General features: G+C 35.9%; 1 protein-coding gene across 1 annotated transcript in view; it reads right to left on the reverse strand.

Moving 5' to 3' along the window:
- Positions 1-1,407: 1,407 nt before the first annotated feature.
- Positions 1,408-24,061, reverse strand: part of LOC141547589 (vomeronasal type-2 receptor 26-like) — a 36,329-nt gene continuing 13,675 nt past the window's right edge. Inside the window, exons 3-6 of the mRNA XM_074275975.1 lie at positions 15,302-15,520; positions 14,028-14,151; positions 2,989-3,857; positions 1,408-1,482 (exon numbers count right to left, since the gene is read on the reverse strand). Of these exons, the coding sequence (XP_074132076.1) occupies positions 1,408-1,482; positions 2,989-3,857; positions 14,028-14,151; positions 15,302-15,520 (1,287 nt within the window). The remainder of the gene's footprint in view (positions 1,483-2,988; positions 3,858-14,027; positions 14,152-15,301; positions 15,521-24,061) is intronic.

Raw genomic sequence — 24,061 nt, forward strand, 5'->3', positions numbered from 1 at the left:
CCGTTCCCCATACCCTTGATTTACATTTTTATTTTTAACAAATGTCAAATGATTTCAATGGCTGCAATTGATAACATGGTTTGAGGTTTGTGAATTTCACTTTTTCCCTTTTCTTTTGATATTTTCTTCCACACTTCCCTTCATATTCCAGATCAGACTTTTCTTCAGGCGAATTGAGTTTAAATAGTATTAGACATTTAAATATTTGGTAATCTCTAAACTGACTTTCCTAGTGTGGCCTTTCCTTATTTATTAACATATAAATCAAACTATCCAAGTTTACTTCATACACTGGTAATATCACAGAATAAGTAAATTAATTTCAGTATTCTTTTCATTGAATTATGTTGTATTGTTTAATCATGAGCAATTAAAATTTATCTAGTTACTCAGATCTTTCTGTATTTGTGGGAAGAGTTTTCTGTGACTCTCAAATGTTTTGTACTGTCAATAACGTTATTAACAAAAATTTGTCTTTTTAGGGCTTCCTACACCATTGGGTAATTAACAAACAGAAATGTTAATGATTTGTATGGATTTATCTCCTACCCAGACATTTTTCTTAAATGACTCCTTATTTCAACTTGTTTTTAAGTTGACTGTCAAGGCCAGACTAGCTACCCGAAGACCTCAGAATCAGGCAGAGCCAGGATAAACAAAAGTCCTTGCCCCAAGTTGGGAGCCAAAATGTAACATTCTGTTATCTCTAGATTTGGGGTCATTCTCTGGGAAGAGATCTCTTGGGGAGTTTCTGGGGATGAAGCCTTGGATTTAGTTCTGTATTGTATCTTTCAACATCTTGAATCTTTTCCTGTCAGAATCTTTCCAGCCAGCTTCAGTCTCTAGCTCCTTCTGAATCCAAAGCCTCCAGTCAGCATGAAGGTAGAATCTCCTCCAGCTTCCCTGAAGTTCTCCTGGGAAGTGTTATCCTTAATCCAATCCAGATTGTGTCCTTCCAGACTGCCTTCTTCCAGACTGAACTTTAGACTCAATGTTGGCTCCTTTTATCCTCCCAGAGAATGGGCTTGTGAGAACTTCTTATAGACCAAGGAGCAAGCTCCTTTTAAAGGTGTAAACTCCTTTAAAGGTTTGAACTAAAGGTGTGAACTCTGTGCTGGAGAATTGTGATGTACCATGCTAAATTAGATAACCGAGTTAGCACTTAGTAACAGTTGACTTTCTAGAGTTTCCTAGGTAAAAAAATCACATCATCTGCAAAAAGTGATAGACATATTTTGTCCTCTTCTTGATTTTCAGGAAGACCTTGATTTGTTATACTTAACTCATTGACATGGGAAATCATATGTCTAATTCTGAAAGTAAGACAATTAATTTTTTCCCAGGATAATGGGAATAGAGAATTTTCTTGCCTGGACAAGAGAATTTGGAGCTGGAGAAAGCAGGAGTTCATGGGAAGGCATATCTTCCACTTGGTCTAGGAGTAATATGACACTCCTTTCCTTTCAAGAAAAGCCAAAACCACTGGGTTCCTACATTTTTAAATATATAGAAGGCAAAGGAATTGTAAGTTTGTGGTATATTTAGGAATAAGAGCAAAGGAGATCCAGGAACTCTGAGAATGTCTGGAGTGCCAGGTTGGGGACAGTAGTTCAGATACTGTTTCCAGAAGAATTAGCTAGGAATCAGTTCTTGAATTTTTGTGTTTCCTCTCTTCAGATTTTTACTTCTATTTTATATTATTTCTAGAAGAATGCTGACCTGTAAATATCACTATTATCAACCTGGGGAATCTCCTACTAATTTTAGGTGGAATATTCATTTTAAAACAGAAACAAAAGAAAGAACAGATATCTGGGCAGGGGAATTTTTGTAAATCTTTTTTTTATTGAAAAAATATTAGTGCATTCTCAAAAAATACCACATCTTATACACTATTGTTGATAGTTATAATTGTGTTTTTTTTTTTTAAGAGAAAGTCATAGAATTTCAGCCATCGACTTTTCTTTGCCAGGTCAGCTAGGTGGCTCAGTGGATAGAGCACCATCTGAATTCAGGAGGATCTGAGTTCAGATCTGGTCTCAGACACTTAACACTGACTAGCTGTGTGACCCTGGGTAAGTCACTTAACCCCTGTCTCAGAAAAAAAGGAAAAGAAAGAAAGAAAGAAAAAAATTTTCCTTTGATGTATCTATACCCAGAGATATATTCAAATATGTTAGAAAAACAAAAGAGGTGATAGGTTGCAATAATGGATGATGAATTGAATAAGTAATATGACCACTAAAATATTCTAATTGAAGTCATTTTATTATTACTCCTGTATTATTATCATCCCATTTTTATTATTCTATGACAATCAGTTACTTATATGCCCAAGGTTTGGTAACAAGATGTATTTGATGGACCTAATAAAGCTTTGAAACAGATTTCTAGATCCAATGATCACTCTACAATTACATAATTGATGGAAAAGTGAGAGGCTAAATGATTTGTAGTACATAATCACTGGTTAGAAACCATACTACTCAGCAAATTAATTAGCATTCTCCCAAAAATCTTTTCTCATAGATAAGTTCAATTCACTCAAAAATATTTGTTAACCATATAATTCAAACAAACTGGGGAGAAATTAAAGTTCTGATTTTCCAAGTAACAAATCAAAGATTCAGAATGCTGGATGGACTTATCAAAGTTTAGGATTAGAAGCCAGGCAGTTATTTACTGAAATTCCACAATTGTTTTCCACCAATATGTAAACATATCATTCACATATTGTCTGCTATATGTAAACTAATTCAAAATATCCATTCTACCTCTAATCTTAAATCAGGCAATAGGATGCTTGAATATACTATTGTATTGAAATAAAAACAAAGATGAATATTAGAGAAAACGGAGGCAAATGAATGAGATGTATTTAACATTTTGTTATGACTTTGGATCAAAGGAGTTCCTTGATTGTGATTGGTGAGCTTTCCAAGACCTGGCTTCTCAGAGAATAGCTTTCTTTTTAAGTATCCCCAGAGTATTTTGTTCTGATCTCAGTAGGATCACAAAGCACTTGGGAACAAATATGCAAGTGAGAATCCCGGCACTGGAGGTCAAGATGGCAAAGACTTCCAAGGCCACAATGGCCTTGCCCTTGGAACTCTGGTACGAGGGCAGGAAGGAGATCCAGACGCTGCAGAACACAAGCATGCTGAAGGTCAGGAACTTGGCTTCATTGAAAGTGTCCGGCAGGGTCCTGGCCAGGAAAGCCAAGGTGAAGCTGGCCAAAGCCAGCAGGGCCATGTAGCCAAGGACACAGTAGAAAGTGAGGAGGGAGCCCTCATTGCACTGGATGATAATGGAGCCAGGCTCAGAGTGGATGTCCATCTCCAGGAAGGGGGGGTATGTCCCAAGCCAGATGCCACAGAGACCCATTTGGATGAGAGTGCAGGTGAAAATGAGAGAGTAAGATGCTGTGGATCCCAGCCAGCTCCGGAGCCTGCTCCCTGGTTGGGTGGCTCTGAAGGCCAGAACCACAGTGATGGTTTTAGCCAAAATGGAGGAAACGGCCACTGTGAAGACAACTGCAAATGTGGTTTGGCGCAGCAGGCAGGTGGCTGTGGTGGGATGGCCGATGAAGAGCAAGGAGCAGAGGAAGCAGAGGCTGAGGGAGACCAGCAGAGTGTAGCTGAGACTGCGGTTATTGGCTTTGACTATGGGGGTGTCTCTGTGCTTCAGAAAGACCCCCAGGACCAGCACAGTGAGGAGGGAGAAGCAGATGGCTGCACAAGCCAGAGTCATTCCCAGAGGTTCCTCATAGGCCAGGAAGGTCATAGTCCTGGGTAGGCAACGATCTCTCTTCTTATTGGGATATTGATCTTGAGGGCACTGCCGGCACTCCTCTGCATCTGTGAATAACAGCAAAATCACACTATATCCCAGACTGATCAGTTTTTTTGTCTCCTATGAAGCATGGTGTGATTCATTTTACACTGAGGTCAAGCTCATTTTTGGACTCCTTCAAAGTAAGGAGGAAAAATGTTCTAAAGGTTGAATAAAATGAAGGTGCATTTCAGTATCTTCATTTCTCCACATATGGATAAAAAAAAGTGTTGAATGTATTCATTTCATATCATAAGTTTACTAAACAAAAATTCAAAATCCCTGCAGTCTTCTAATTTGAAACCATCTACGATGAGTCAGAAAGGGTGCTTTTATACATAATTCAATACTTTAGGATCAGAAATGAAACACGGAAACCATAGAGGAAGGCCAAGAATTTTTTTTTTAAAATTAGATTAAAAAGACTTTTTGTTGTGTTTCTTTGAATGTAAGGTTATAGCTATAAGCCATTCTCCAATTGGCACTTTTCAGAAGAAGAAATTAAAACCGTTTTTTATTCATACGAAAAAATGTTCTAAATCACTATTGGTTAAAGAAAACCAAATTAAGACACCTCTGTGGTACCACTTCACACCTCACAGATTGGCTAAGATGACTGGAAAAGATAATGAGAAATGTTTCAGGGGAAGTGGGAAAACTGGGACACTAATACATTTTTGTTGGAGTTGTAAACTGACCAAACCATTCTGGAGAGCAATTTGGAATATGATGAAAAGGCTATCCAACTGTGCATCTACAAGTGGATCTATTGTATCCCAAAGAAATCATAAAAAAGAGAAGAGCACCCATATGTAAAAAAATATTTTAAGAGTTCTTTTTGTAGTGGCAAGGAACTGGAAACAGAGTAGATGCCCACCAGTCGGAAATTGGCTGAATATATTATGATATATAAATGTAATGGAATATTACAGGCTGATTTCAGAAAGGCCTTGTGGAACTCATGTGATCTGATGCAAAGTGAATTGGGTAGAATCAAGAGAACACTGTATCCTGAAAGAGATACACTGTGATTTTCAACTGTGATGGACTTGGCTCTTTTCAACAATGAGACTTGTGATGAACACAGCCATCTACATTCAAAGAGAGGATTATTGGGACTGAATGTGGATCACAAAATAGTATTTCCACCATTTTTGTCATTGTTTATTTCCTTGTTTTTTTTTTTCTTTTTTTTTTTTCCTTTTTTTCCCCTGTTGGTCGGATTTTCTAGTGCAGCATAATAAATATGGAAATATGGTGAGAAGAAATGTATATGTTTAACCTGCACTGAATTACTTCCTGTGTAGGAAAGAAAAGAGATGAACAGGGAGGAAGAAAAATTTAGAACACAGGGTTTTTTTTGCAAGGGTGAATGTTTAAAACTATCTTTGTATGTATTTTGACAAATGAAAAGCTATTATTATAAAAAAGAAATCCTTCATAATAAATACTACACATTGTTCTCAGAAATATAATTGGAATTGGAAAAAAATATTAACTGAAATAAGGGGAGAAATTATCTAATTTGTAGGCTAGACCATAACATTATAAGTAAAATGAAAATAAAAATCCATTCCAAAGGACAGACATAAAGAGTAAATTTTATGTAAACAAAATAGAAGAGTTAATAAATGAAGAAAGATAAACTACCAAAAAAATCACCCCAAAGCTTAAGCTTTCAATCATGCTATTTTATTGATCAATATCATGTAAAAAGGACATCAAGATGATATCTCATCAGCTCTGACAGTGATATAGGTTTCAGGATGATCAATTTTTATTCAATTTTTTTTTTCTCAGCAAAGTTTCCTTGAATTGGGACTCCATCCTCCAGAAAACAAGTCTTTCAAATAATCTTCATTGAGGACTCTGATCAATCTTATGCCAAGGGATATTTTCATGAGGACTAAATCCTGAGTCTCTTACAACAAATATATCTGTTCTTAGAAAGTTTTTAGAATTAAGTATTTTTCTATTAATTTTTCCTTTAGGAGGGAGGAAGCTTAGAACTATTTTAGATTAAGCTTTCCTACAGGAATGGGAAATATTCCAATTAGGCTACAAGGTCAAGGAAGTATTAGGGAGTACCATGGTAGTTAAATCCTGATGGGTTCTGCTTTGACAGATTTTTGGTATCTTCAACCAGGGGATGTTTCTAATTACTATTATATATATGATAGTAATTAGAAACATATATATATATATATATATATATATATATATATATATATATATATATATATATATATAAAATTATAACTATAACTATAAGAATGATCACAAAGCAAATTGAATGAAAAGGACTGAATAATTGCAACTCAGAAAATATTATTTTGCCAAATACAAAGCATAACAGTTTAAGATTAACAGATTAGAACATTGGGGGTGGGAGCCAAGATGGTGTATAAGCTAGATGGATCTTTCGAAATTCTTTCTACCAAGATCCCTTTTTACCAAGTATTAAATTCAGCCTCAAATACAGTGCTTGACTGGTAAAACCCAAGAAGATTGGAAATACAAAAACTACCAGAGGAAGAGAATCTGGAATATCTCTAGAAAATGTTTGACCTGAGGTGGCAGAAGCAGAAGGGAGAGAAAAGAGAGGGGGAGGTGGCGCATCTGTGGTTGGAAAGTGTACACAGAGCTCTCTGCTATAGCCTGATTGCTTTGCTTTGGTGCTAGGGGACCAGCAGAGAAGTTGGAGCCAGGGGTAATGGGTACACTGAAGGAAGCCAAAGCCCGAGCAGCTCTGGCTTCGCCGACCCAGGACTGGAAGTAACCTAGCACAGACCATAACACAGCTCTTCACGGCATTCAGCAGGGAGGGGCTCTTGGGAGGCAGACACACAGCAGGAGCATAACCCAGGGCAGCCTTTCATCTGTATAGTGAGGGACTTGCTGTGGATAGTGCAATTACCCCAGCCTGCCTACACTCTCCCAGGCAGGGACACTTCTGGTGTGGTGAGGGACAGGACTATTGCAAATACTCAAAGGCGGTGTTTATTGGAGGGGGGGGGGCGGGGGGGGAGTGATACCTTTGCTCCTTAACCACTAGCCCCAAGGCTGTCACTAAACCTCACAGTGGGGCTCCTAGGAGGGCACTTACACAGCCCAGCCTGTGATACCCAGGCATAATCACTTCCCTGTGGAGGTCTTCCCAGAGTCCTCCTGCAGCTGGGCCATTCCTTGCAGCCCACTGAGAGGGCAAATACTGCCCATAAATCCATCCTCACTCTGCAGAGGAAGCTGGTAATCCCCTTGCACTGAGGGCAGACCCTGAAGGCTTTAAAAAAAATTAGCAAAAAAATGAAGAAAACAATTGAAAGCTTCTATGCAGAAAAAGAGCTGGTTTCCAAACCTGAGGAGGCTAATAGGAGACAGTTTCCAGACAATTCCCCAAATAATGCTCTCCTAGAAGAGACTATTAAAGATCTGAAGAGAGAATTAGAAGAAAAATGGGGAAAGAGAAGCTATGCTAGAGAATAACAATGTCCTGAAATGTGAATTAGAAAAGGTAAACAACTTCCTGAAATGTGAATTGGAAAAGGTAAAGAATTCACAGGAAATGCAGGGAAACAGAATTAAGGAGTTGGAAAAGGTAAAGAAATCACAGGAAAGTAGGATCTGTGAATTGGAAAAGAGAAAGAATTCCCAAGAAAGTAGGATTTGTGAACTGAGAAAAGAAAATAACTCATTAAAAAAGAAATTTAGTGAAATGGAAAAAAAAAACTCCATAGAGCAAAACAACTCATTTAAAAACTCAATTGGACACATACAAAAAGAAGTTTAAAAAGCTAAAGAAGAAAATAACTCATTAAAAATCAGAACTGAACCAATAGAAATGAATAATTCACCGAGACACCAAGAAACAGTCAAGCAAAGCCAAAGAAAATGAAAATCTGCAGAAAAATGTCAGCTATCTACTTGCCAAAATGACAGACCTGGAAAATAGATCTAGGAGAGACAATCTGAGGATTATTGGACTTCCCGAAAATTATGATGAAAAAAAGAGCCTAGCTACTATTTTACAGGAAATCATCAAAGAGAACTGCCCAGAGATAATAGAACCAGAAGGTAAAATGGACATTGAAAGAATTCATCAAACTCCTTCTGAAAAAGACCCTAAAAAAAAAAAACTCTATGGAACACTGTGGACAAATTTCAGAACTATCAGAATAAGGAAAAAATATTACAAGCAGCCAGGAAAAAACAATTCAAATACCAAGGTGCCACAATAAGGGTCACTCAAGATCAGGCTGCCTCTACATTAAAGGATTGAAGGGCCTGGAATCTGATATTCTGAAAGGCAAAAGAACTTGGAATGCAGACAAGAATAAACTACCCAGCTAAATTGAGCATTTCCTTCCATGGAAGTAGACGGACATTTAATGAAACAGATGAATTCTATATGTTTATAAGTAAAAAACCAGATTTAAAGAAAAAATTTGATCTCTAATCATAGGTCTCAAGAGAAGCAGAAAAAAGTAAAAGGGACTCTTGAGAACTGTATTTCTGTTGTGGATATACATTAAGATTATATGTATAATTTGATTTTAAGGATATAACCAAAAAAAAGGTAAGTAGAAATTAAAAGGGGATAGTGTAAGAAAAAGGGGAAAGGGGAGATAAAAATAGTGAAACCACATCCCACAAAGAGGCAAAGAAAACCTATCATATCTGAGGGAAGGTAGAGAGGGGGAGAAACCTTACTCGCATCAGAATAGGCTCAAAGAGAAAATTATTAACATATTAGTGTTACAGAAAATTCTTTCTCACCTCATTGAAAAGAGGGAAAGGGAAAAGGAAAGGAGCAATAAGGAAAGGGAATAAGAAAGGGAAAAGGATTTAAAGGGAGGAGGGATGGATATTAAAGAGGGAGGGCTGCGTGACGCAAATGGGGCTCATAAGTTTAATATTGGGAAAGGGTTCGGTGGGGGTAAGGGAAAAAAGCATAATCAGGGTATATTATGAAGGCAGAAAATACAGAATTAGTAATTTTAACTTTAATGTGAATGGGATGAACTCTCCCATTAAGTGGAGGTGGATAGCAGACTGGATCAAAAGTCAGAACCCTACAATTTGTTGCTTACTGGAAACACATTTAAAGCAGGGAGATACTTACAGAGTAAAGGTAAAAGGCTGGAGCTGAATCTGTTATGCTTTCAGTGAAGTCAAAAAAGCAGGGGTAGCTATCCTTATCTCAGATCAAGCAAAAGCTAAAATTGATCTAATCAAAAGAGATAAGGAAGGAAACTATATCTTGCTAAAGGGTAGCATATACAATGAAGCCATATCAATACTAAACATAGATGAACCAAGTGGTATAGCATCTAACTTCCTAAAGGAGAAGTTAAGAGAGTTGCAAGAAGAAATAGATAGCAAAATTATAATAGTGGGAAATCTCAACCTTGCGCTCTCAGAATTAGATAAATCAAACCACAAAACAAATAAGAGAGAAATTAAAGAGGTAAATCTAATATTAGGAAAATGAGGTATGATAGATCTTTGGAGAAAACTGAATGGTGACAGAAAGGAGTATATTTTCTTCTCAGCAGTTGATGGAACCTATACAAAAATTGACCATATATTAGAAAATAAAGATCTCAAAATTAAATGCAAGAAGGCAGAAACAGTAAAGGCTTTCTTTTCAGATCACAATGCAATAAAAACTACATTCACCAAAAGTTAGGGGTAAATAGATCAAAAAGTAATTGGAAACTAAATAATCTCATCTTAAAGAATGATTGGGTGAAACAGCAAATTATAGACACAATTAACAATTTCACTCAAGATAATGACAATGATGAGACATCATACCAAAATTTATGGGATGCAGCTAAAGCGGTAATAAGGGGAAATTTCATATCTTTGGAGGCTTACTTGAAGAAAGTAGAGAAAGAGAAGATCAATGAATTGGGCTTACAACTCAAAAAGGTAGAAAAAGATGAAATTAAAAACCCCCAATCAAATACTAAACTTGAAATTCTAAAATTAAAAGGAGAAATAAATAATATTAAAAGTAAAAATAATATTGAACTAATAAATAAAACTAAGAGTTGGTTTTATGAAAAAACCCATAAAATAGATAAATCTTTGGTAAATCTGATTAGAAAAAAGAGAGAGGAAAATCAAATTGTCAGTCTTAAACATGAAAAGGGGCAACTGTCCACCAATTAGGAGGAAATTAGAGAAATAATAAGGAGTTATTTTGCCCAACTTTATGCCAATTAATGTGATAACCTAAATAAAATGAAAGACCACCTCCAAAAGTATAGGCTTTCCACATCAACAGAGGAGGAAGTAAACTGCTTAAATAGTCCCATCTCAGAAAAAGAAATAGAACAAGCTATTAATCAACTCCCCAAGAAAAAATCTCCAAGATCAGATGGATTCACAGGTGAATTCTACGAAACATTCAAAGAACAATTAGCTCCACTGTTATATAAACTATTTGAAAAAATAGGGAATGAAGGAGTGCTACCAAATTCCTTTTATGACACAGACATGGTACTGATACCCAAACCAGGAAGGTTGAAAACGGAGAAAGAAAACTATAGACCAGTCTCCCTAATGAAAATTGATGCTAAAATTTTAAATAAGATATTAGCAAAAAGACTCCAGAAAATCATTCCCAGGACAATACATTATGATCAAGTAGGATTTATACCAGGAATGCAGGGCTGTTTCAATATTAGGAAAGTTATCAATACAATTGGCCATCTTAATAATCAAATTAACAATAATCATATGATCATCTCAATAGATGCAGAAAAAGCATTTCATAAAATCTAACATCCATTCCTATTAAAAACACTTGAGAGCATAGGAATAAATGGACTTTTCCTTTAGATAATCAATAGCATCTATTTAAAACCATCAATAAGCATCATATATAATGGAGAAAGACTGCAACCATTCCCATTAAGATCAGGTGTGAAACAAGGTTGTCCACTATCATCATTACTATTCAATATTGTATTAGAAATAATAGCTTTGGCAATAAGAGTAGAGAAAGAAATTAAAGGAATTAGAGTAGGTAATGAGGAAACCAAATTATCACTCTGCGGATGATAATATGGTATACATAGAGATCCCCAAAGATTCAAAGAAAAGCTATTAGAAATAATCCACACCGCGTTGTAAAAGAATCTGGCCATTCTGGAGAGCAATTTGTAACTATGCCCAAAAAGTTATCAAGCTGTGCATACTCTTTGATCCATCACTGCTACTACTGGGCTTATATCCCAAAGAAATACTAAAGAAAGGAAAGGGGCCTGTATGTGCCAAAATGTTTGTGTCAATTCTATTCATAGTGGCTAGAAACTGGAAAATGAATGGATGTCCATCAATTGGAGAACGGTTGGGTAAATTATGGTATATGAAGGTTATGGAACATTATTGCTCTGTAAGAAATGACCAACAGGATGAATTCAGAAAGGTTTGGAGAGATTTACATAAACTGATGCTGAGTGAAACGAGCAGAACCAGAAGATCACTATACACTTCAACAATTATACTGTATGAGGATGTATTCTGATGGAAGTGGAAATCTTCAACATCAGGAAGATCCAACTCACTTCCAGTTGATCAATGATGGACAGAAACAACTACACCCAGAGAAGGAACACTGGGAATTGAATGTAAACTGTCTCTCTACCCAGGTTACTTATACCTTCGGAATCCAATACTTAACGTGCAACAAAAAAAATTGGATTTACACACATATATTGTATCTAGGTTATTCTGTAACACATGTAAAATGTATGGGGTTGCCTGTCATCTAAGGGAGGGAGTAGAGAGAGGTAGGGGAAATTTTGGAAAAATGAATATAAGGGCTAATATTATAAAAAAAATTACTCATGCATATATGCTGTCAAATTTTTATTATTATAAAATTAATTTAAAATAAAAAAGAACAAAGGACAACACTCCCAACAAAAAAAAAACAGGAAAAGAAAAAAAAAAGAAAAGAAAAGAAAGGAAAAGAAAAGAAAAGGAAAGGAAAGGAAAAAAAAGGAAAGGAAAGGAAAGAAAAAAAAATCCACACCTTTAGCAATGTTGCAGGATACAAAATAAATCCACATATATCATCAGCATTCTTATATGTCACTAAAAAAGTCCACAGTTGAGTTACAGAGAGAATTTCCATTTAAAGTAACTACTAATAGTATAAAATATTTAGGAATCAATCTGCCAAGGGAAAATCAGAAACTACATGAGCAAAACTACAGAACACTTTCCACACAAATTAAGTCCGATCTAACCAATTGGAAAAATATTAAATGCTCTTGGATAGGGCGAGCAAATATAATAAAGATGACAATACTACCTAAACGAATCTATTTATTTAGCACTATACCAATCAGACTCCCAAAAAGCTATTTTAATGACCTAGAAAAAATGACAACAAAGTTCATATGGAAAAACAATAGGTCAAGAATTTCAAGGGAATTAATGAAAAAAAAATCAAATGAAGGTGGCCTAGCTGTACCAGATCTAAAATTATATTATAAAGCAGTGGTTACCAAAACCATTTGTTATTGGCTAAGAAATAGACTAGTTGATCAGTGGAATAGGTTAGGTCCAAAGGACAAAATAATAACTCTAATAACCTAGTTTGACAAACCCAAGGACCTTAGCCTTTGCGATAAGAACTCAATGTTTGACAAAAATTGCTGAGAAAAGTGGAAATTAATATGGCAGAAACTAGGCATTGATGCACACTTAACATGGTATACCAAGGTCAGATGAAAATGGCTTCATGACCTAGGAATAAAGAATGAGATTATAAATAAATTAGAAGAACATAGGGTAGTTTACCTCTCAGATCTGTGGAACAGGAAGGATTTCATAACCAAAGAAGAACTAGAGATCATTATTGATCGCAAAATAGAAAACTTTGATTATATCCAATTGAAAAGTTTTTGACAAACAAAATCAATGCAGATAAAATTAGAAACAATAAACTGGGAAAACATTTTTTTATTGTCACAGGTTCAGATAAAGGCCTCATTTCCAAAATATGTAGAGAATTGACTCTAATATATAAGAAATCAAGCCAATCTCCAATCCATAAATGGTCAAATGATATGAATAGATAATTCTCGGATAAAGAAATTGAAACTATTTCTAGTCATATGAAAAGATGCTCCAAATCATTAATAATCAGATAAATGCAAATTAAGACAACTCTGAGATACCAGTAAACACCTGTCAGATTGGCTAGAATGACAGGGAAAGGTAATGCAGAATGTTGGAGGGGATGCGGAAAAACAGGGACACTGATACATTGTTAGTGGAACTGCGAATACATCCAGCCATTCTGGAGAACAATTTGGAACTATGCTCAAAAAGTTATGAAACTGTACATACCCTTTGATCCAATAGTGTTGCTACTGGGTTTGTATCCCAAAGAGATCTTAAAGAAGGGAAAGGAGCCTGTATGTGCAAGAATGTTTGTGGCAGCCCTCTTTGTGGTGCCCAGAAACTGGAAACTGAGTGGATGCCCATCAATTGGAGATTGGCTTAACAAATTGTGGTATATGAATATTATGGAATAATATTGTTCTGTAAGAAATGACCAACAGGATGATTTCAGAAAGGCCTGGAGAGACTTACATGAACTGATGCTGAGTGAAATGAGCAGGACCAGGAGATCTTTATATACTTCAACAACAATATTGTAAGATGATCAATTCTGATGGACGTGGCCCTCTCCAACAATGAGATGAAGCAAATCAGTTTCAATAGAGCAGTAATGAAGTGAACCAGCTACAATCAGTGAAAGAACTCTGGGAGACCACTATGAACCACTACATAGAATTTTCAATCACTAATTTTTTCTGCCTGCATTTTAGATTATCTTCACAGGCTAATTGTACACTATTTCAAAGTTCGATTCTTTTTGTTCAGAAAAACAACTGTTTGGTCATGTATACATATATTGTATTTAATTTATACTCTAACACATTTAACATGTATTGGTCGACCTCCCATCTGGGGCGGGGGGGGGGGGAAGGAGGGTAAATATTGGAACAAATGGTTTGGCAATTGTCAGTGTTATAAAATTACCCATGAAAATATCTGATAAATAAAAACTATTAAAAACAAAAACAAATAAACAAAAAAAACAAACAATAAACAAATTAGAACGTCTATTACTTTGGGAAAAGGACAGTTTATCTTTAGGAACCCACCTGTCTGGTTGGAAATTGTGCCTTCAGGACATGGGGTGCAAGCATAGCAACACTTGGGCTGGCTTTCAAGAGCAGTCTTTTTGAACCCAGAGCCACACTTCAGATTGCACCTAGACGTTGGAGTCTATGTTTCCACCAGAGAAAAGCAGAAAACATTGTTGAAAAAACAATTGGTGAAAGATGGATGAATTGAGGAAATTATAATTTCAAAGTTCTCCTATAGAAGACAGGTAGAATAAAATATTTGCAATTCTGCAGGACAAGAATGATCTAATTCTCAGTGGAAAACTTGTATCGTCATATTCCAGTTCAGATCATCTTATCACCAATGATTCCACACAAATTACCCAGTACATACAATGAAACTCCTTGATATTTTTTTCATTGTAATTTCTTGTTGGTTTAGTTTTTCCCAAGTAACATTTTAACTCTGAACTTCATTCCATTTTAGAATTGGTAATGCTGAAAAGTTTTTGGCCACACAAGAGGAAATATATTATTTTATTTTACAAGCCCAAAAAGTTTTGGTTTTCTGTGTTTTCATAAATTCATTAATTCAAACATTCTTTCCAGAATGTTTCAGGGAATCATAATTTTAGAGAGTATGTACTAAAATAAACTAATTGTACTGTTCAGCTTGATTGAATCAAAGAATAAGGTGATTTTATAGGCTAATCTTATTCTCAGGTTGACATTTGAAGTCTCTTCTTAGGACTATTGTAAAGGGTAGGATGGAATTTATCCAATTGTACACAAAGAAAATTGTATACAAATAAATGTTTGATATCAGCAGAGGCTAGAGCTGAAACATTTTTATTAAAAATCCCTAAAGCCATTGTGTCTTTGAAATAAAAGTCAGCTTTGTACAACTGTATCCAAATTAAACAAAAATTCAGATGAAATTATTTGCCTATACAAATCCAGATATCAAGTAGTCTTGTGTAAATAAATCCTCTTGGAGGATAATTTTTCTCTACTCTGTGCCCTCTTATTATTTTTTTAAACTTAATCACTTAATTTGGGATATATCAAAACGAACATTTCTGATCATTATTTATTTAACTTAGCTGGAAAGAATGTGCAAGTGGGACTGAAAAAAGAAAATCCTAAAACTCTTTTGTTCAGAGTAAAAAAGAAGAGTAAGTGGATATTAGTACCCTCTCACACGCATTTCCAGTATCTGTAAGAAACATGCGGGTACCCATGAAGAAACAGCCAGTGTCCAGGAAGCTAAAGAGACAAAGTCATAAAGTTAATATCTATTAGTCCCTTACCTGATGGAAATCTTCTGGCCAATCTATGTCTTCTTCCTTAATGGTGAATCTCTGAGCGAGAGGATACACTTCACCTACTTTGACCAGAGTTTCTATCTGGCCAGGGAAGGATTTATAATTCAGTATGTCATATATCTCAGCAGCTGGCTGGGCTCCATCCTCACGTGACTCATCACTGGCAGTACTGACAGAATTGATGGATTTCAGAAAGTGGTGGAGCTGAAGGCAAGGACAGGTGGTTGTTAGTCTTTGGGGAAAGAAGGATTCATGCCCATGTCCCAGGATTGACTATTAATGAAAAACTGGTTATGTAATTGGAGCTTCCAAAAGTTGTCTTTCTCCTTCTTGAGCTTCCTTAGAGTTCTGAACACTTTTTCACCTTTCTCCTTGAACACTAAGACAAATGAAAACTAGCAAAGCCGGTAATCAATTATTTTCTATAGATGTTAAACTTCAAAATATATAGTATCTTACTTTAAAAGATACATAATGGTCAGGCCAGTTCCAATGGTCTTGTGATGGAGAAAGCCAAGTGCAGTCAGAGAGAGGACTGTGGGACTGAGTGTAGACCACAACATAGTTCATATTTTTAATTTATTTGATTTTTGCTTACATTTTTCACCAATTCCCCTGAGTTAACACTTTTTGATCTGATTTTTCTTGTGCAGCATGATAATTGTGAAAATATGCACAGAAGGTTTGCAGATGTGTAACATGTATTGGATTACTTGCTGTCTAGGGGAGGGAGTCAGGAGGAAAAATATGTGCAACACAAGGTTTTGGAAAGGTGAATCTTTAAGACTATCTATGCATATGTTTTGAAACCAAAAGCTTTAAAAAATAAAAAAATACAAAATAAAATTAATGCAAAAATATCATCTTCCATTCAGCAAATCAGGAATTCCTTACAAATATATCTGATTGTCTTACATTCCAAGTTCTTTGTTTAACAAAAAGCTGGTCCCAGAGAACTCAGTACATCTGACAAGCAAAAGCTTACTATTTCTTCATTTATAGATTTTCAGACACCCCCCTCCCAAACTGAGATTTCTTATTGAAATATTTTTTTTTCTTTTTTTTTTTTATTATATATATATATATATATTTTATAATATTATCCCTTGTATTCATTTTTCCAATTTACCCCCCCTCCCTCTATTCCCTCCCCCCGACGACAGGCAATACCATACATTTTACATGTGTTACAATATAGTCTAGGTACAATACATGTGTGCGAATATCACTTTCTTGTTGCACAATAAACATTAGAATCCGAAGGTACATGCAACCTGGGCAGACAGATATTAGTGCTAACAATTTTCATTCCCCTCCCAGTGTTTCTTCTCTGGGTGCAGCTACCTCTGTCCATCATTGATCAACTGGAAGTGAGTTGGATCTTCTTTATGTTGAAGATTTCCACTTCCATCAGAATACATCCTCATACAGCATTGTTGTTGAAGTGTACAGTGATCTTCTGGTTCTGCTCATTTCACTCAGCATCAGTTGATTTAAGTCTCTCCAGGCCTCTCTATATTCCTCCTGCTGGTCATTTCTTACCGAGCAATAATATTCCATAACCTTCATATACCACAATTTACCCAACCATTCTCCAACTGATGGACATCCATTCATCCTCCAGTTTCTAGCTACAACAAAAAGAGCTGCCACAAACATTTTGGCACATATATGACTCTTTCCGCTCTTTAGTATTTCTTTGGGATATAATCCCAGTAGTAGCGCTGCTGGGTCAAAGGGTATGCACAGTTTGATAACTTTTTGGGCATAATTCCAGATTGCTCTCCAGAATGGCTGGATTCTTTCACAACTCCACCAGCAATGTATTAGTGTCCCAGTTTCCCCACATCCCCTCCAACATTTGTCATTATTTGTTCCTGTCATCTTAGCTAATCTGACAGGTGTGTAGTGGTATCTCAGAGTGGTCTTAATTTGCATTTCTCTGATCAGTAGTGATTTGGAACACTCTTTCATGTGAGTGGATATAGTTTCAATTTCTTCCTCTGAGAATTGTCTGTTCATATCCTTTGACCATTTATCAATTGGAGAATGGTTCGGTTTCTTATAAATTTGGGTCAGTTCTCTATATATTTTGGAAATGAGACCTTTGTCAGAACCTTTGTTTTTAAAAATATTTTCCCAATTTGTTACTTCCCTTCTAATCTTGTTTGCATTAGTATTATTTGTACAGAAACTTTTTAGTTTGATGTAATCAAAATCTTCTATTTTGTGATCAATAATGATCTCTAGTTCTCCTCTGGTCATAAATTCCTTCCTCCTCCACAAGTCTGAGAGGTAGATTATCCTCTGTTCCTCTAATCTATTTATTATCTCCCTCTTTATGCCTAAATCATGGACCCATTTTGATCTTATCTTGGTATATGGTGTTAAGTGTGGATCCATATCTAATTTCTGCCATACTAATTTCCAGTTTTCCCAACAGTTTTTTCCGAATAATGAATTTTTATCCCTAATGTTGGAATCTTTGGGTTTGTCAAAGATTAGATTGCTATAGATGTATCCTTTTTTGTCCTTTGTATCTAATCTATTCCATTGATCTACCGGTCTATTTCGTAGCCAATACCAAATGGTTTTGGTGACTGCTGCTACATAATATAGCTTTAGATCAGGTACACTTAGACCACCTTCCTCTGAGTTTTTTTTCATTAGTTCCCTTGCAATTCTTGACCTTTTATTCTTCCATATGAATTTTGTTGTTATTTTTTCTAGGTCATTAAAATAGTTTCTTGGGAGTCTGATTGGTATAGCACTAAATAAATAGATTAGTTTGGGGAGTATTGTCATCTTTATTATATTCGCTCGGCCTATCCAAGAGCACTGAATGTCTTTCCAATTATTTAAATCTGATTTTATTTTTGTGGCAAGTGTTTTGTAATTTTTCTCATATAATTCCTGACTTTTCTTTGGTAGATGGATTCCCAAATATTTTATACTCTCAACATTTGTTTGGAATGGAATTTCTCTTTGTATCTCTTGATGTTGCATTTTGTTAGTGATATATAAAAATGCCGAGGATTTATGTGGATTTATTTTGTATCCTGCCACTTTGCTGAAATTTTGAATTATTTCTAGTAGCTTTTTAGCAGAGTCTTTGGGGTTCTCTAAGTATACCATCATGTCATCTGCAAAAAGTGATAGTTTGATTTCCTCATTTCCTACTCTAATTCCTTGAATCTCTTTCTCGGCTCTTATTGCCGAGGCTAGCGTTTCTAGTACTATATTGAATAGTAATGGTGATAGTGGGCAACCTTGTTTCACTCCTGATCTTACTGGGAAAGGTTGCAGTTTATTTCTATTGCATATTATGCTTACTGACGGTCTTAAATATATACTCCTGATTATTCTAAGGAATAATCCATTTATTCCTATACTCTCAAGAGTTTTTAGTAGGAATGGATGTTGGATTTTGTCAAATGCTTTTTCTGCATCTATTGAGATGATCATATGGTTCTTATTAATTTGATTATTAATATGGTCAATTATATTAATAGTTTTCCTAATATTAAACCAGCCCTGCATTCCTGGAATAAATCCTACTTGATCATAGTGTATTATCTTGGAGATGATTTTCTGAAGTCTTTTTGCTAATATCTTATTTAAGATTTTAGCATCAATATTCATTAAGGAGATTGGTCTATAATTTTCTTTCTCAGTTTTCGATCTACCAGGTTTAGGTATCAGTACCATGTCTGTGTCATAAAAGGAGTTTGGTAGGACTCCTTCATCCCCTATTTTTTCAAATAATTTATATAACATTGGGGCTAATTGTTCTTTAAATGTTTGGTAGAATTCACATGTGAATCCATCTGGCCCTGGGGATTTTTTCCTGGGGAGTTGATTAATAGCTTGTTCTATTTCTTTTTCTGAAATGGGACTATTTAAGCAATTTATCTCCTCCTCTGTTAATCTAGGGAGCCTATATTTTTGGAGAAAGTCATCCATTTCACTTAAGTTATCAAATTTATTGGCATAAAGTTGGGCAAAGTAACTCCTTATTATTTCTCTAATTTCCTCTTCATTGGTGGAAAGATCCCCCTTTTCATTTGTAAGACTATCAATTTGATTTTCCTCTTTCTTTTTTTTGATCAAATTTACCAAAGGTTTATCTATTTTATTGGCTTTTTCATAAAACCAACTCTTGGTTTTATTTATTAATTCAATAGTTTTTTTACTTTCAATTTTATTGATTTCTCCTTTTAATTTTTGTATTTCGAGTTTAATTTTTGGTTGGGGGTTTATAATTTGGTCTTTTTCTAGCCTTTTAAGTTGTAAGCCCAATTCGTTAATCTTCTCTTTCTCAATTTTCTTCAAATAAGCCTCTAAAGATATAAAATTTCCCCTTATTACTGCTTTAGCTGCATCCCAAAGATTTTGATATGATGTCTCATCATTATCATTATCTTGGGTGAAATTGTTAATTGTTTCTATAATTTGCTCTTTCACCCAGTCATTCTTTAAGATGAGATTATTCAGTTTCCAATTACTTTTTGGTCTATTTACCCCTAACTTTTTACTGAATGTAGCTTTTATTGCATTGTGATCTGAGAAGAAGGCATTTATTATTTCTGCCTTCCTACATTTAATTTTGAGATCTTTATGTCCTAATATATGGTCAATTTTTGTATAGGAGCCATGAACTGCTGAGAAGAAAGTATATTCCTTTCTATTGCCATTCAGTTTTCTCCAAAGGTCTATCATACCTAGTTTTTCTAATGTTCTATTTACTTTTTAAATTTCTTTCTTATTTGTTTTGTGGTTTGATTTGTCTACATCTGAGAGTGCAAGGTTGAGATCTCCCACTATTATAGTTTTACTGTCTATTTCTTCTTGCAACTCTTTTAACTTTTCCTTTAGAAAGTTAGATGCTATACCACTTGGTGCATATATGTTTAGTATTGATATGGCTTCATTATTTATGCTACCTTTCAGCAGGATATAGTTTCCTTCCTTATCTTTTTTAATGAGATCTACTTCTGCTTTTGCTTGATCTGAGATAAGGATAGCTACCCCTGCTTTTTTGGCTTTACCTGAAGCATAATAAGCTCTGTTCCAACCTTTTACCTTTACTCTGTATGTATCTCCCTGCTTTAAGTGTGTTTCCTGTAGACAACATATTGTAGGGTTCTGCTTTTTGATCCAGTCTGCTATCCGTCTCCGTTTGATGGGATCGTTCATCCCATTTACATTTACAGTTAAAATTACTAATTCTGTATTTCCTGCCATCGTATTATCCCCAGATTATACTTTTTTCCCTTGACCCCCCTGATCCCCCTCCCCGATATTTAATTTACAGACCCCCCTTGTGACGCGCAACCCTCCCTCTTTTTTTTTTTTTTTTTTTTTAGGATCCCTCCCCCCTCCCTCCAAGTCCCTTCACTTATTCTCCTTTTCCTTTCCCCTTTTCCTCTCCCCCCTTTTAATGAGGTGAGAGAAAATTCTCTGAAAAACAAATATGTTAATTATTTACTCTTTGAGCCTCTTCTGATGAGAGTAAGATTCACACAATGATTCTCCCCCTCACTAAGTTCCCTCAGATATGGTGTATTTTCTATGTCTCTTCCTGGGATGTAGTTTCCCTCTTTTTATCACTCCTTCCCCTTTTTCTGAACCGACCTCCTTCCCTTTACCACACCCCCCTTTTTTTCTTTTATATCAGTAAAATCAAATTATCCTTGAGTATTTTTTATATACCCACAACAAAGTTACAGTTCTCAAGGGTTCTGTGTACCTTTTTCTGTTTCTCTTCAGTCTTGTGGATGTAGATCAAATTTTTTGTTTAAGTCTGGTTTTTTTCTTAGAAACATATAGAATTCCTCTGTTTCATTGAATGACCATCTTCTTCCATGGAAAAAGATGCTAAACTTAGCTGGGTAGTTCATTCGTGGTTGCAGTCCTTGATCTTTTGCCTTACGGAATATCAGGTTCCAGGCCCTTCTATCTTTTAATGTGGAGGCAGCCAGATCTTGGGTGACCCTTATTGTGGCACCTTGGTATTTAAATTGTTTTTTTCTAGCTGCTTGCAGGATTTTCTCCTTTGTGTGGTAATTCTGCAGCTTAGCCACAATATTCCGTGGTGTTCTTTTTTTAGGGTCTATTTCAGAAGGAGTTCGATGAATTCTTTCCACATCTACTTTCCCTTCTGTTTCTATTATCTCTGGACAGTTCTCTTTGATAATTTCCTGTAAAATAGAATCTAGGCTCTTTTTTTGGTCATAGTTTTCTGGAAGTCCAATAATCCGCAGATTATCTCTCCTAGATCTATTTTCCAGGTCTATAGATTTTCCCAGTAAGTATTTGACGTTGTTCTCCAGCTTCTCATTTTTTTTGTTTTGTTTGACTGATTCTTGGGTTCTCTGTGAATCATTCATTTCTATTTGTTCCATCCTGACTTTTAAGGAGTTATTTTCTTCTTTCACAGTTTTTAGTTCTTTTTGTAAATGCCCAATTTCGTTTTTAAATGAATTATTTTGCTCTATTGAGTTTTTTTCCATTTCCCTAATTTTTTTTTTTTGAGAATTATTTTCTTTTTCCAATTCAGAAATTCTATTTTCTTGAGACTTTTTTATCTTTTCCAATTCAGAAATCCTACTTTCCTGTGTTTTTTTAACCTTTTCTAATTAACTAATTTTGTTTCCCTGAATCTCCTGTGAATTCTTTATTTTTTCCAACTCCAATTTCAGGACATTGTTATTCTCTATCATAACTTCCCTTTCCTTGCCCCATTTTTCTTCGATCTCCCTCAATTTCTTAAGAGCTTCTTCTAGGAGAGAGTTATGTGATGGGGGGCAGGAATCGTTCCCCTTTAGGTTGTTATCTGATTCTCTGCTGTCAACTTCCTCGGGGTTGGACACCCGCTCTTTCTCTGTATAGAAGGAATCTATGGTTTTTCTAGCTTTTTTGCTCATACTTAAAAAAAATCTTTTGGGGTCTGTCTCTGGGGTAGGAAATTATTTACTTCTTTACCAGCTTCCTCCCAGACCGGATGGATGCAGCGGCTCCTGAGCCTGAGCTAAGAGAGAGCTCTGGGAGAGAGTTCCCCACCCCCTCCCTGGAAGTGCCTCAGAGGTGATTAGCACTACTGTGCTTCGAGGGCGTAGAATAGTGAAGACTGCAGGAAGCCCAGGCTATGTGTCCGGGTGGGGAGTGGGTGTCTGCAGCAGGTGACGTAAGAAGCCCCTGCGCTCAAACTGGAAGTGTCTGCCAGAAACCGCGGTCCCTAGTTCAAAGGTTCCGCTTCTCTGGGACTTCCTGGAGCTGAGTTCCACTCCCTCCAGCTAAGCTAGGCAGTGTGTGTTGCCTTGGGCCGTATCCACCCACTTGTCAGTCTCTTAACTATTCTCAGGAGGTAGCTGAGGCCACACCCCCTGGTGCCTGAGTCACCCCCAGGGTCCAGGGAAAATCTAATCTGAGTTTTAAAATATTTTGGCTTTCTCTTCTGAACTGCTAAATAATTAGCAGAGAAGAGCTAACAGCCTGTGCCAGATTCCTTTACCTCAGTGGCTTCTCTGATCCCAGAGCCCCTCCCAGCGCAATGGGCGCAGTGTGCCCCTACCCCACCGTCTGTGCTGGTCTTTCTTATTCCTCCCCTGAGAACTGACCTTTCCTGTTGAAACTCCAGATTCTCTTCAGCTGGTAAGTCGTGCTTCCAGTCCTTGTGGTATCTATCAATCCTGAGCTAATTTTGAGACTTAATTTATCTAATTGGTTGTGAGGGAGTGAGGACGTTCACTGAGTCGTGTGTTTCCTCTCCGCCATCTTGGCTCCGCCCCCCTGAAATATTTTATTGATAGAATTTAATATATGTCTTAATTCATAGTGAGTTCTTAAGAAATGTGTAATTATAGACTGATATTTAAGGAAAATTTTATTCCTTGTTTCTATCTTTTATTTTAAAAAATGTCCAATATAACATTGTTGTTAGAGAGCAATTTGAACTATGCTCAACAAGTTAAACTGTGCATACCCTTTGACCCAGAATTGTTTTAATTAAGCTTATATCCTAAAGAGATTTTAAAAGGACTCACATGTTCAAAAATGATTGTGGCAGTTCTTTTTGTATTAGCAAGAAACTGGAAAATGAATAGATGCCGATCAGTTGGAGAATGGCTGAAAAATTTATGGTATATGTATGTTATAGAATATTATTGTTCTGTAAGAAATTACCAACAGGATGATTTCAGAGAGGCTTGGAGAGACTTACATGAATTAATGCTGAGTGAAATGAGCATAACAAGAACATGGCAACAAGAAGACTGTACAATGATCAATTCTAATGGTCTTGGCTCTCTTCAACTATGAGATGATTCAAAGCAGTTCCTGTAAAGGGTAGAACTATGGAGAAATATACTTGAAAGAAGGAGTTAACTCAGTGGAATTGGTCAGACAATGCTTATCTGCTTTAGCATGGTGCTTAATAGTTCTCTTAGTTCAGTACATGTACTTAGTACTTAATATAGTTCTACAAGATTGACACCTATTCTATAAGATTGACACCTAAGATACTATAATTATAAAAGAGTATATAAGAGCCAACAAGGACTGGAGGAGAGAAACATTTCATCTTTGATCAGGCTCCTGGTGGCTCTCCATTATTTCTCCACTGAAACAAATCCCATCTGAAGACCCTCCAGAAAGCAAGCCAGGCCCCAAGTGAAGGAGACAAACTGTGAAGGAGATAATAAAGACTTTTGAACTTTATCCCTAGCTATTCTCATGGTTATTACT

The sequence above is a fragment of the Sminthopsis crassicaudata genome, chromosome 6 (genome assembly GCF_048593235.1).
Source record: "Sminthopsis crassicaudata isolate SCR6 chromosome 6, ASM4859323v1, whole genome shotgun sequence".
Classification (NCBI taxonomy): domain Eukaryota; kingdom Metazoa; phylum Chordata; class Mammalia; order Dasyuromorphia; family Dasyuridae; genus Sminthopsis; species Sminthopsis crassicaudata.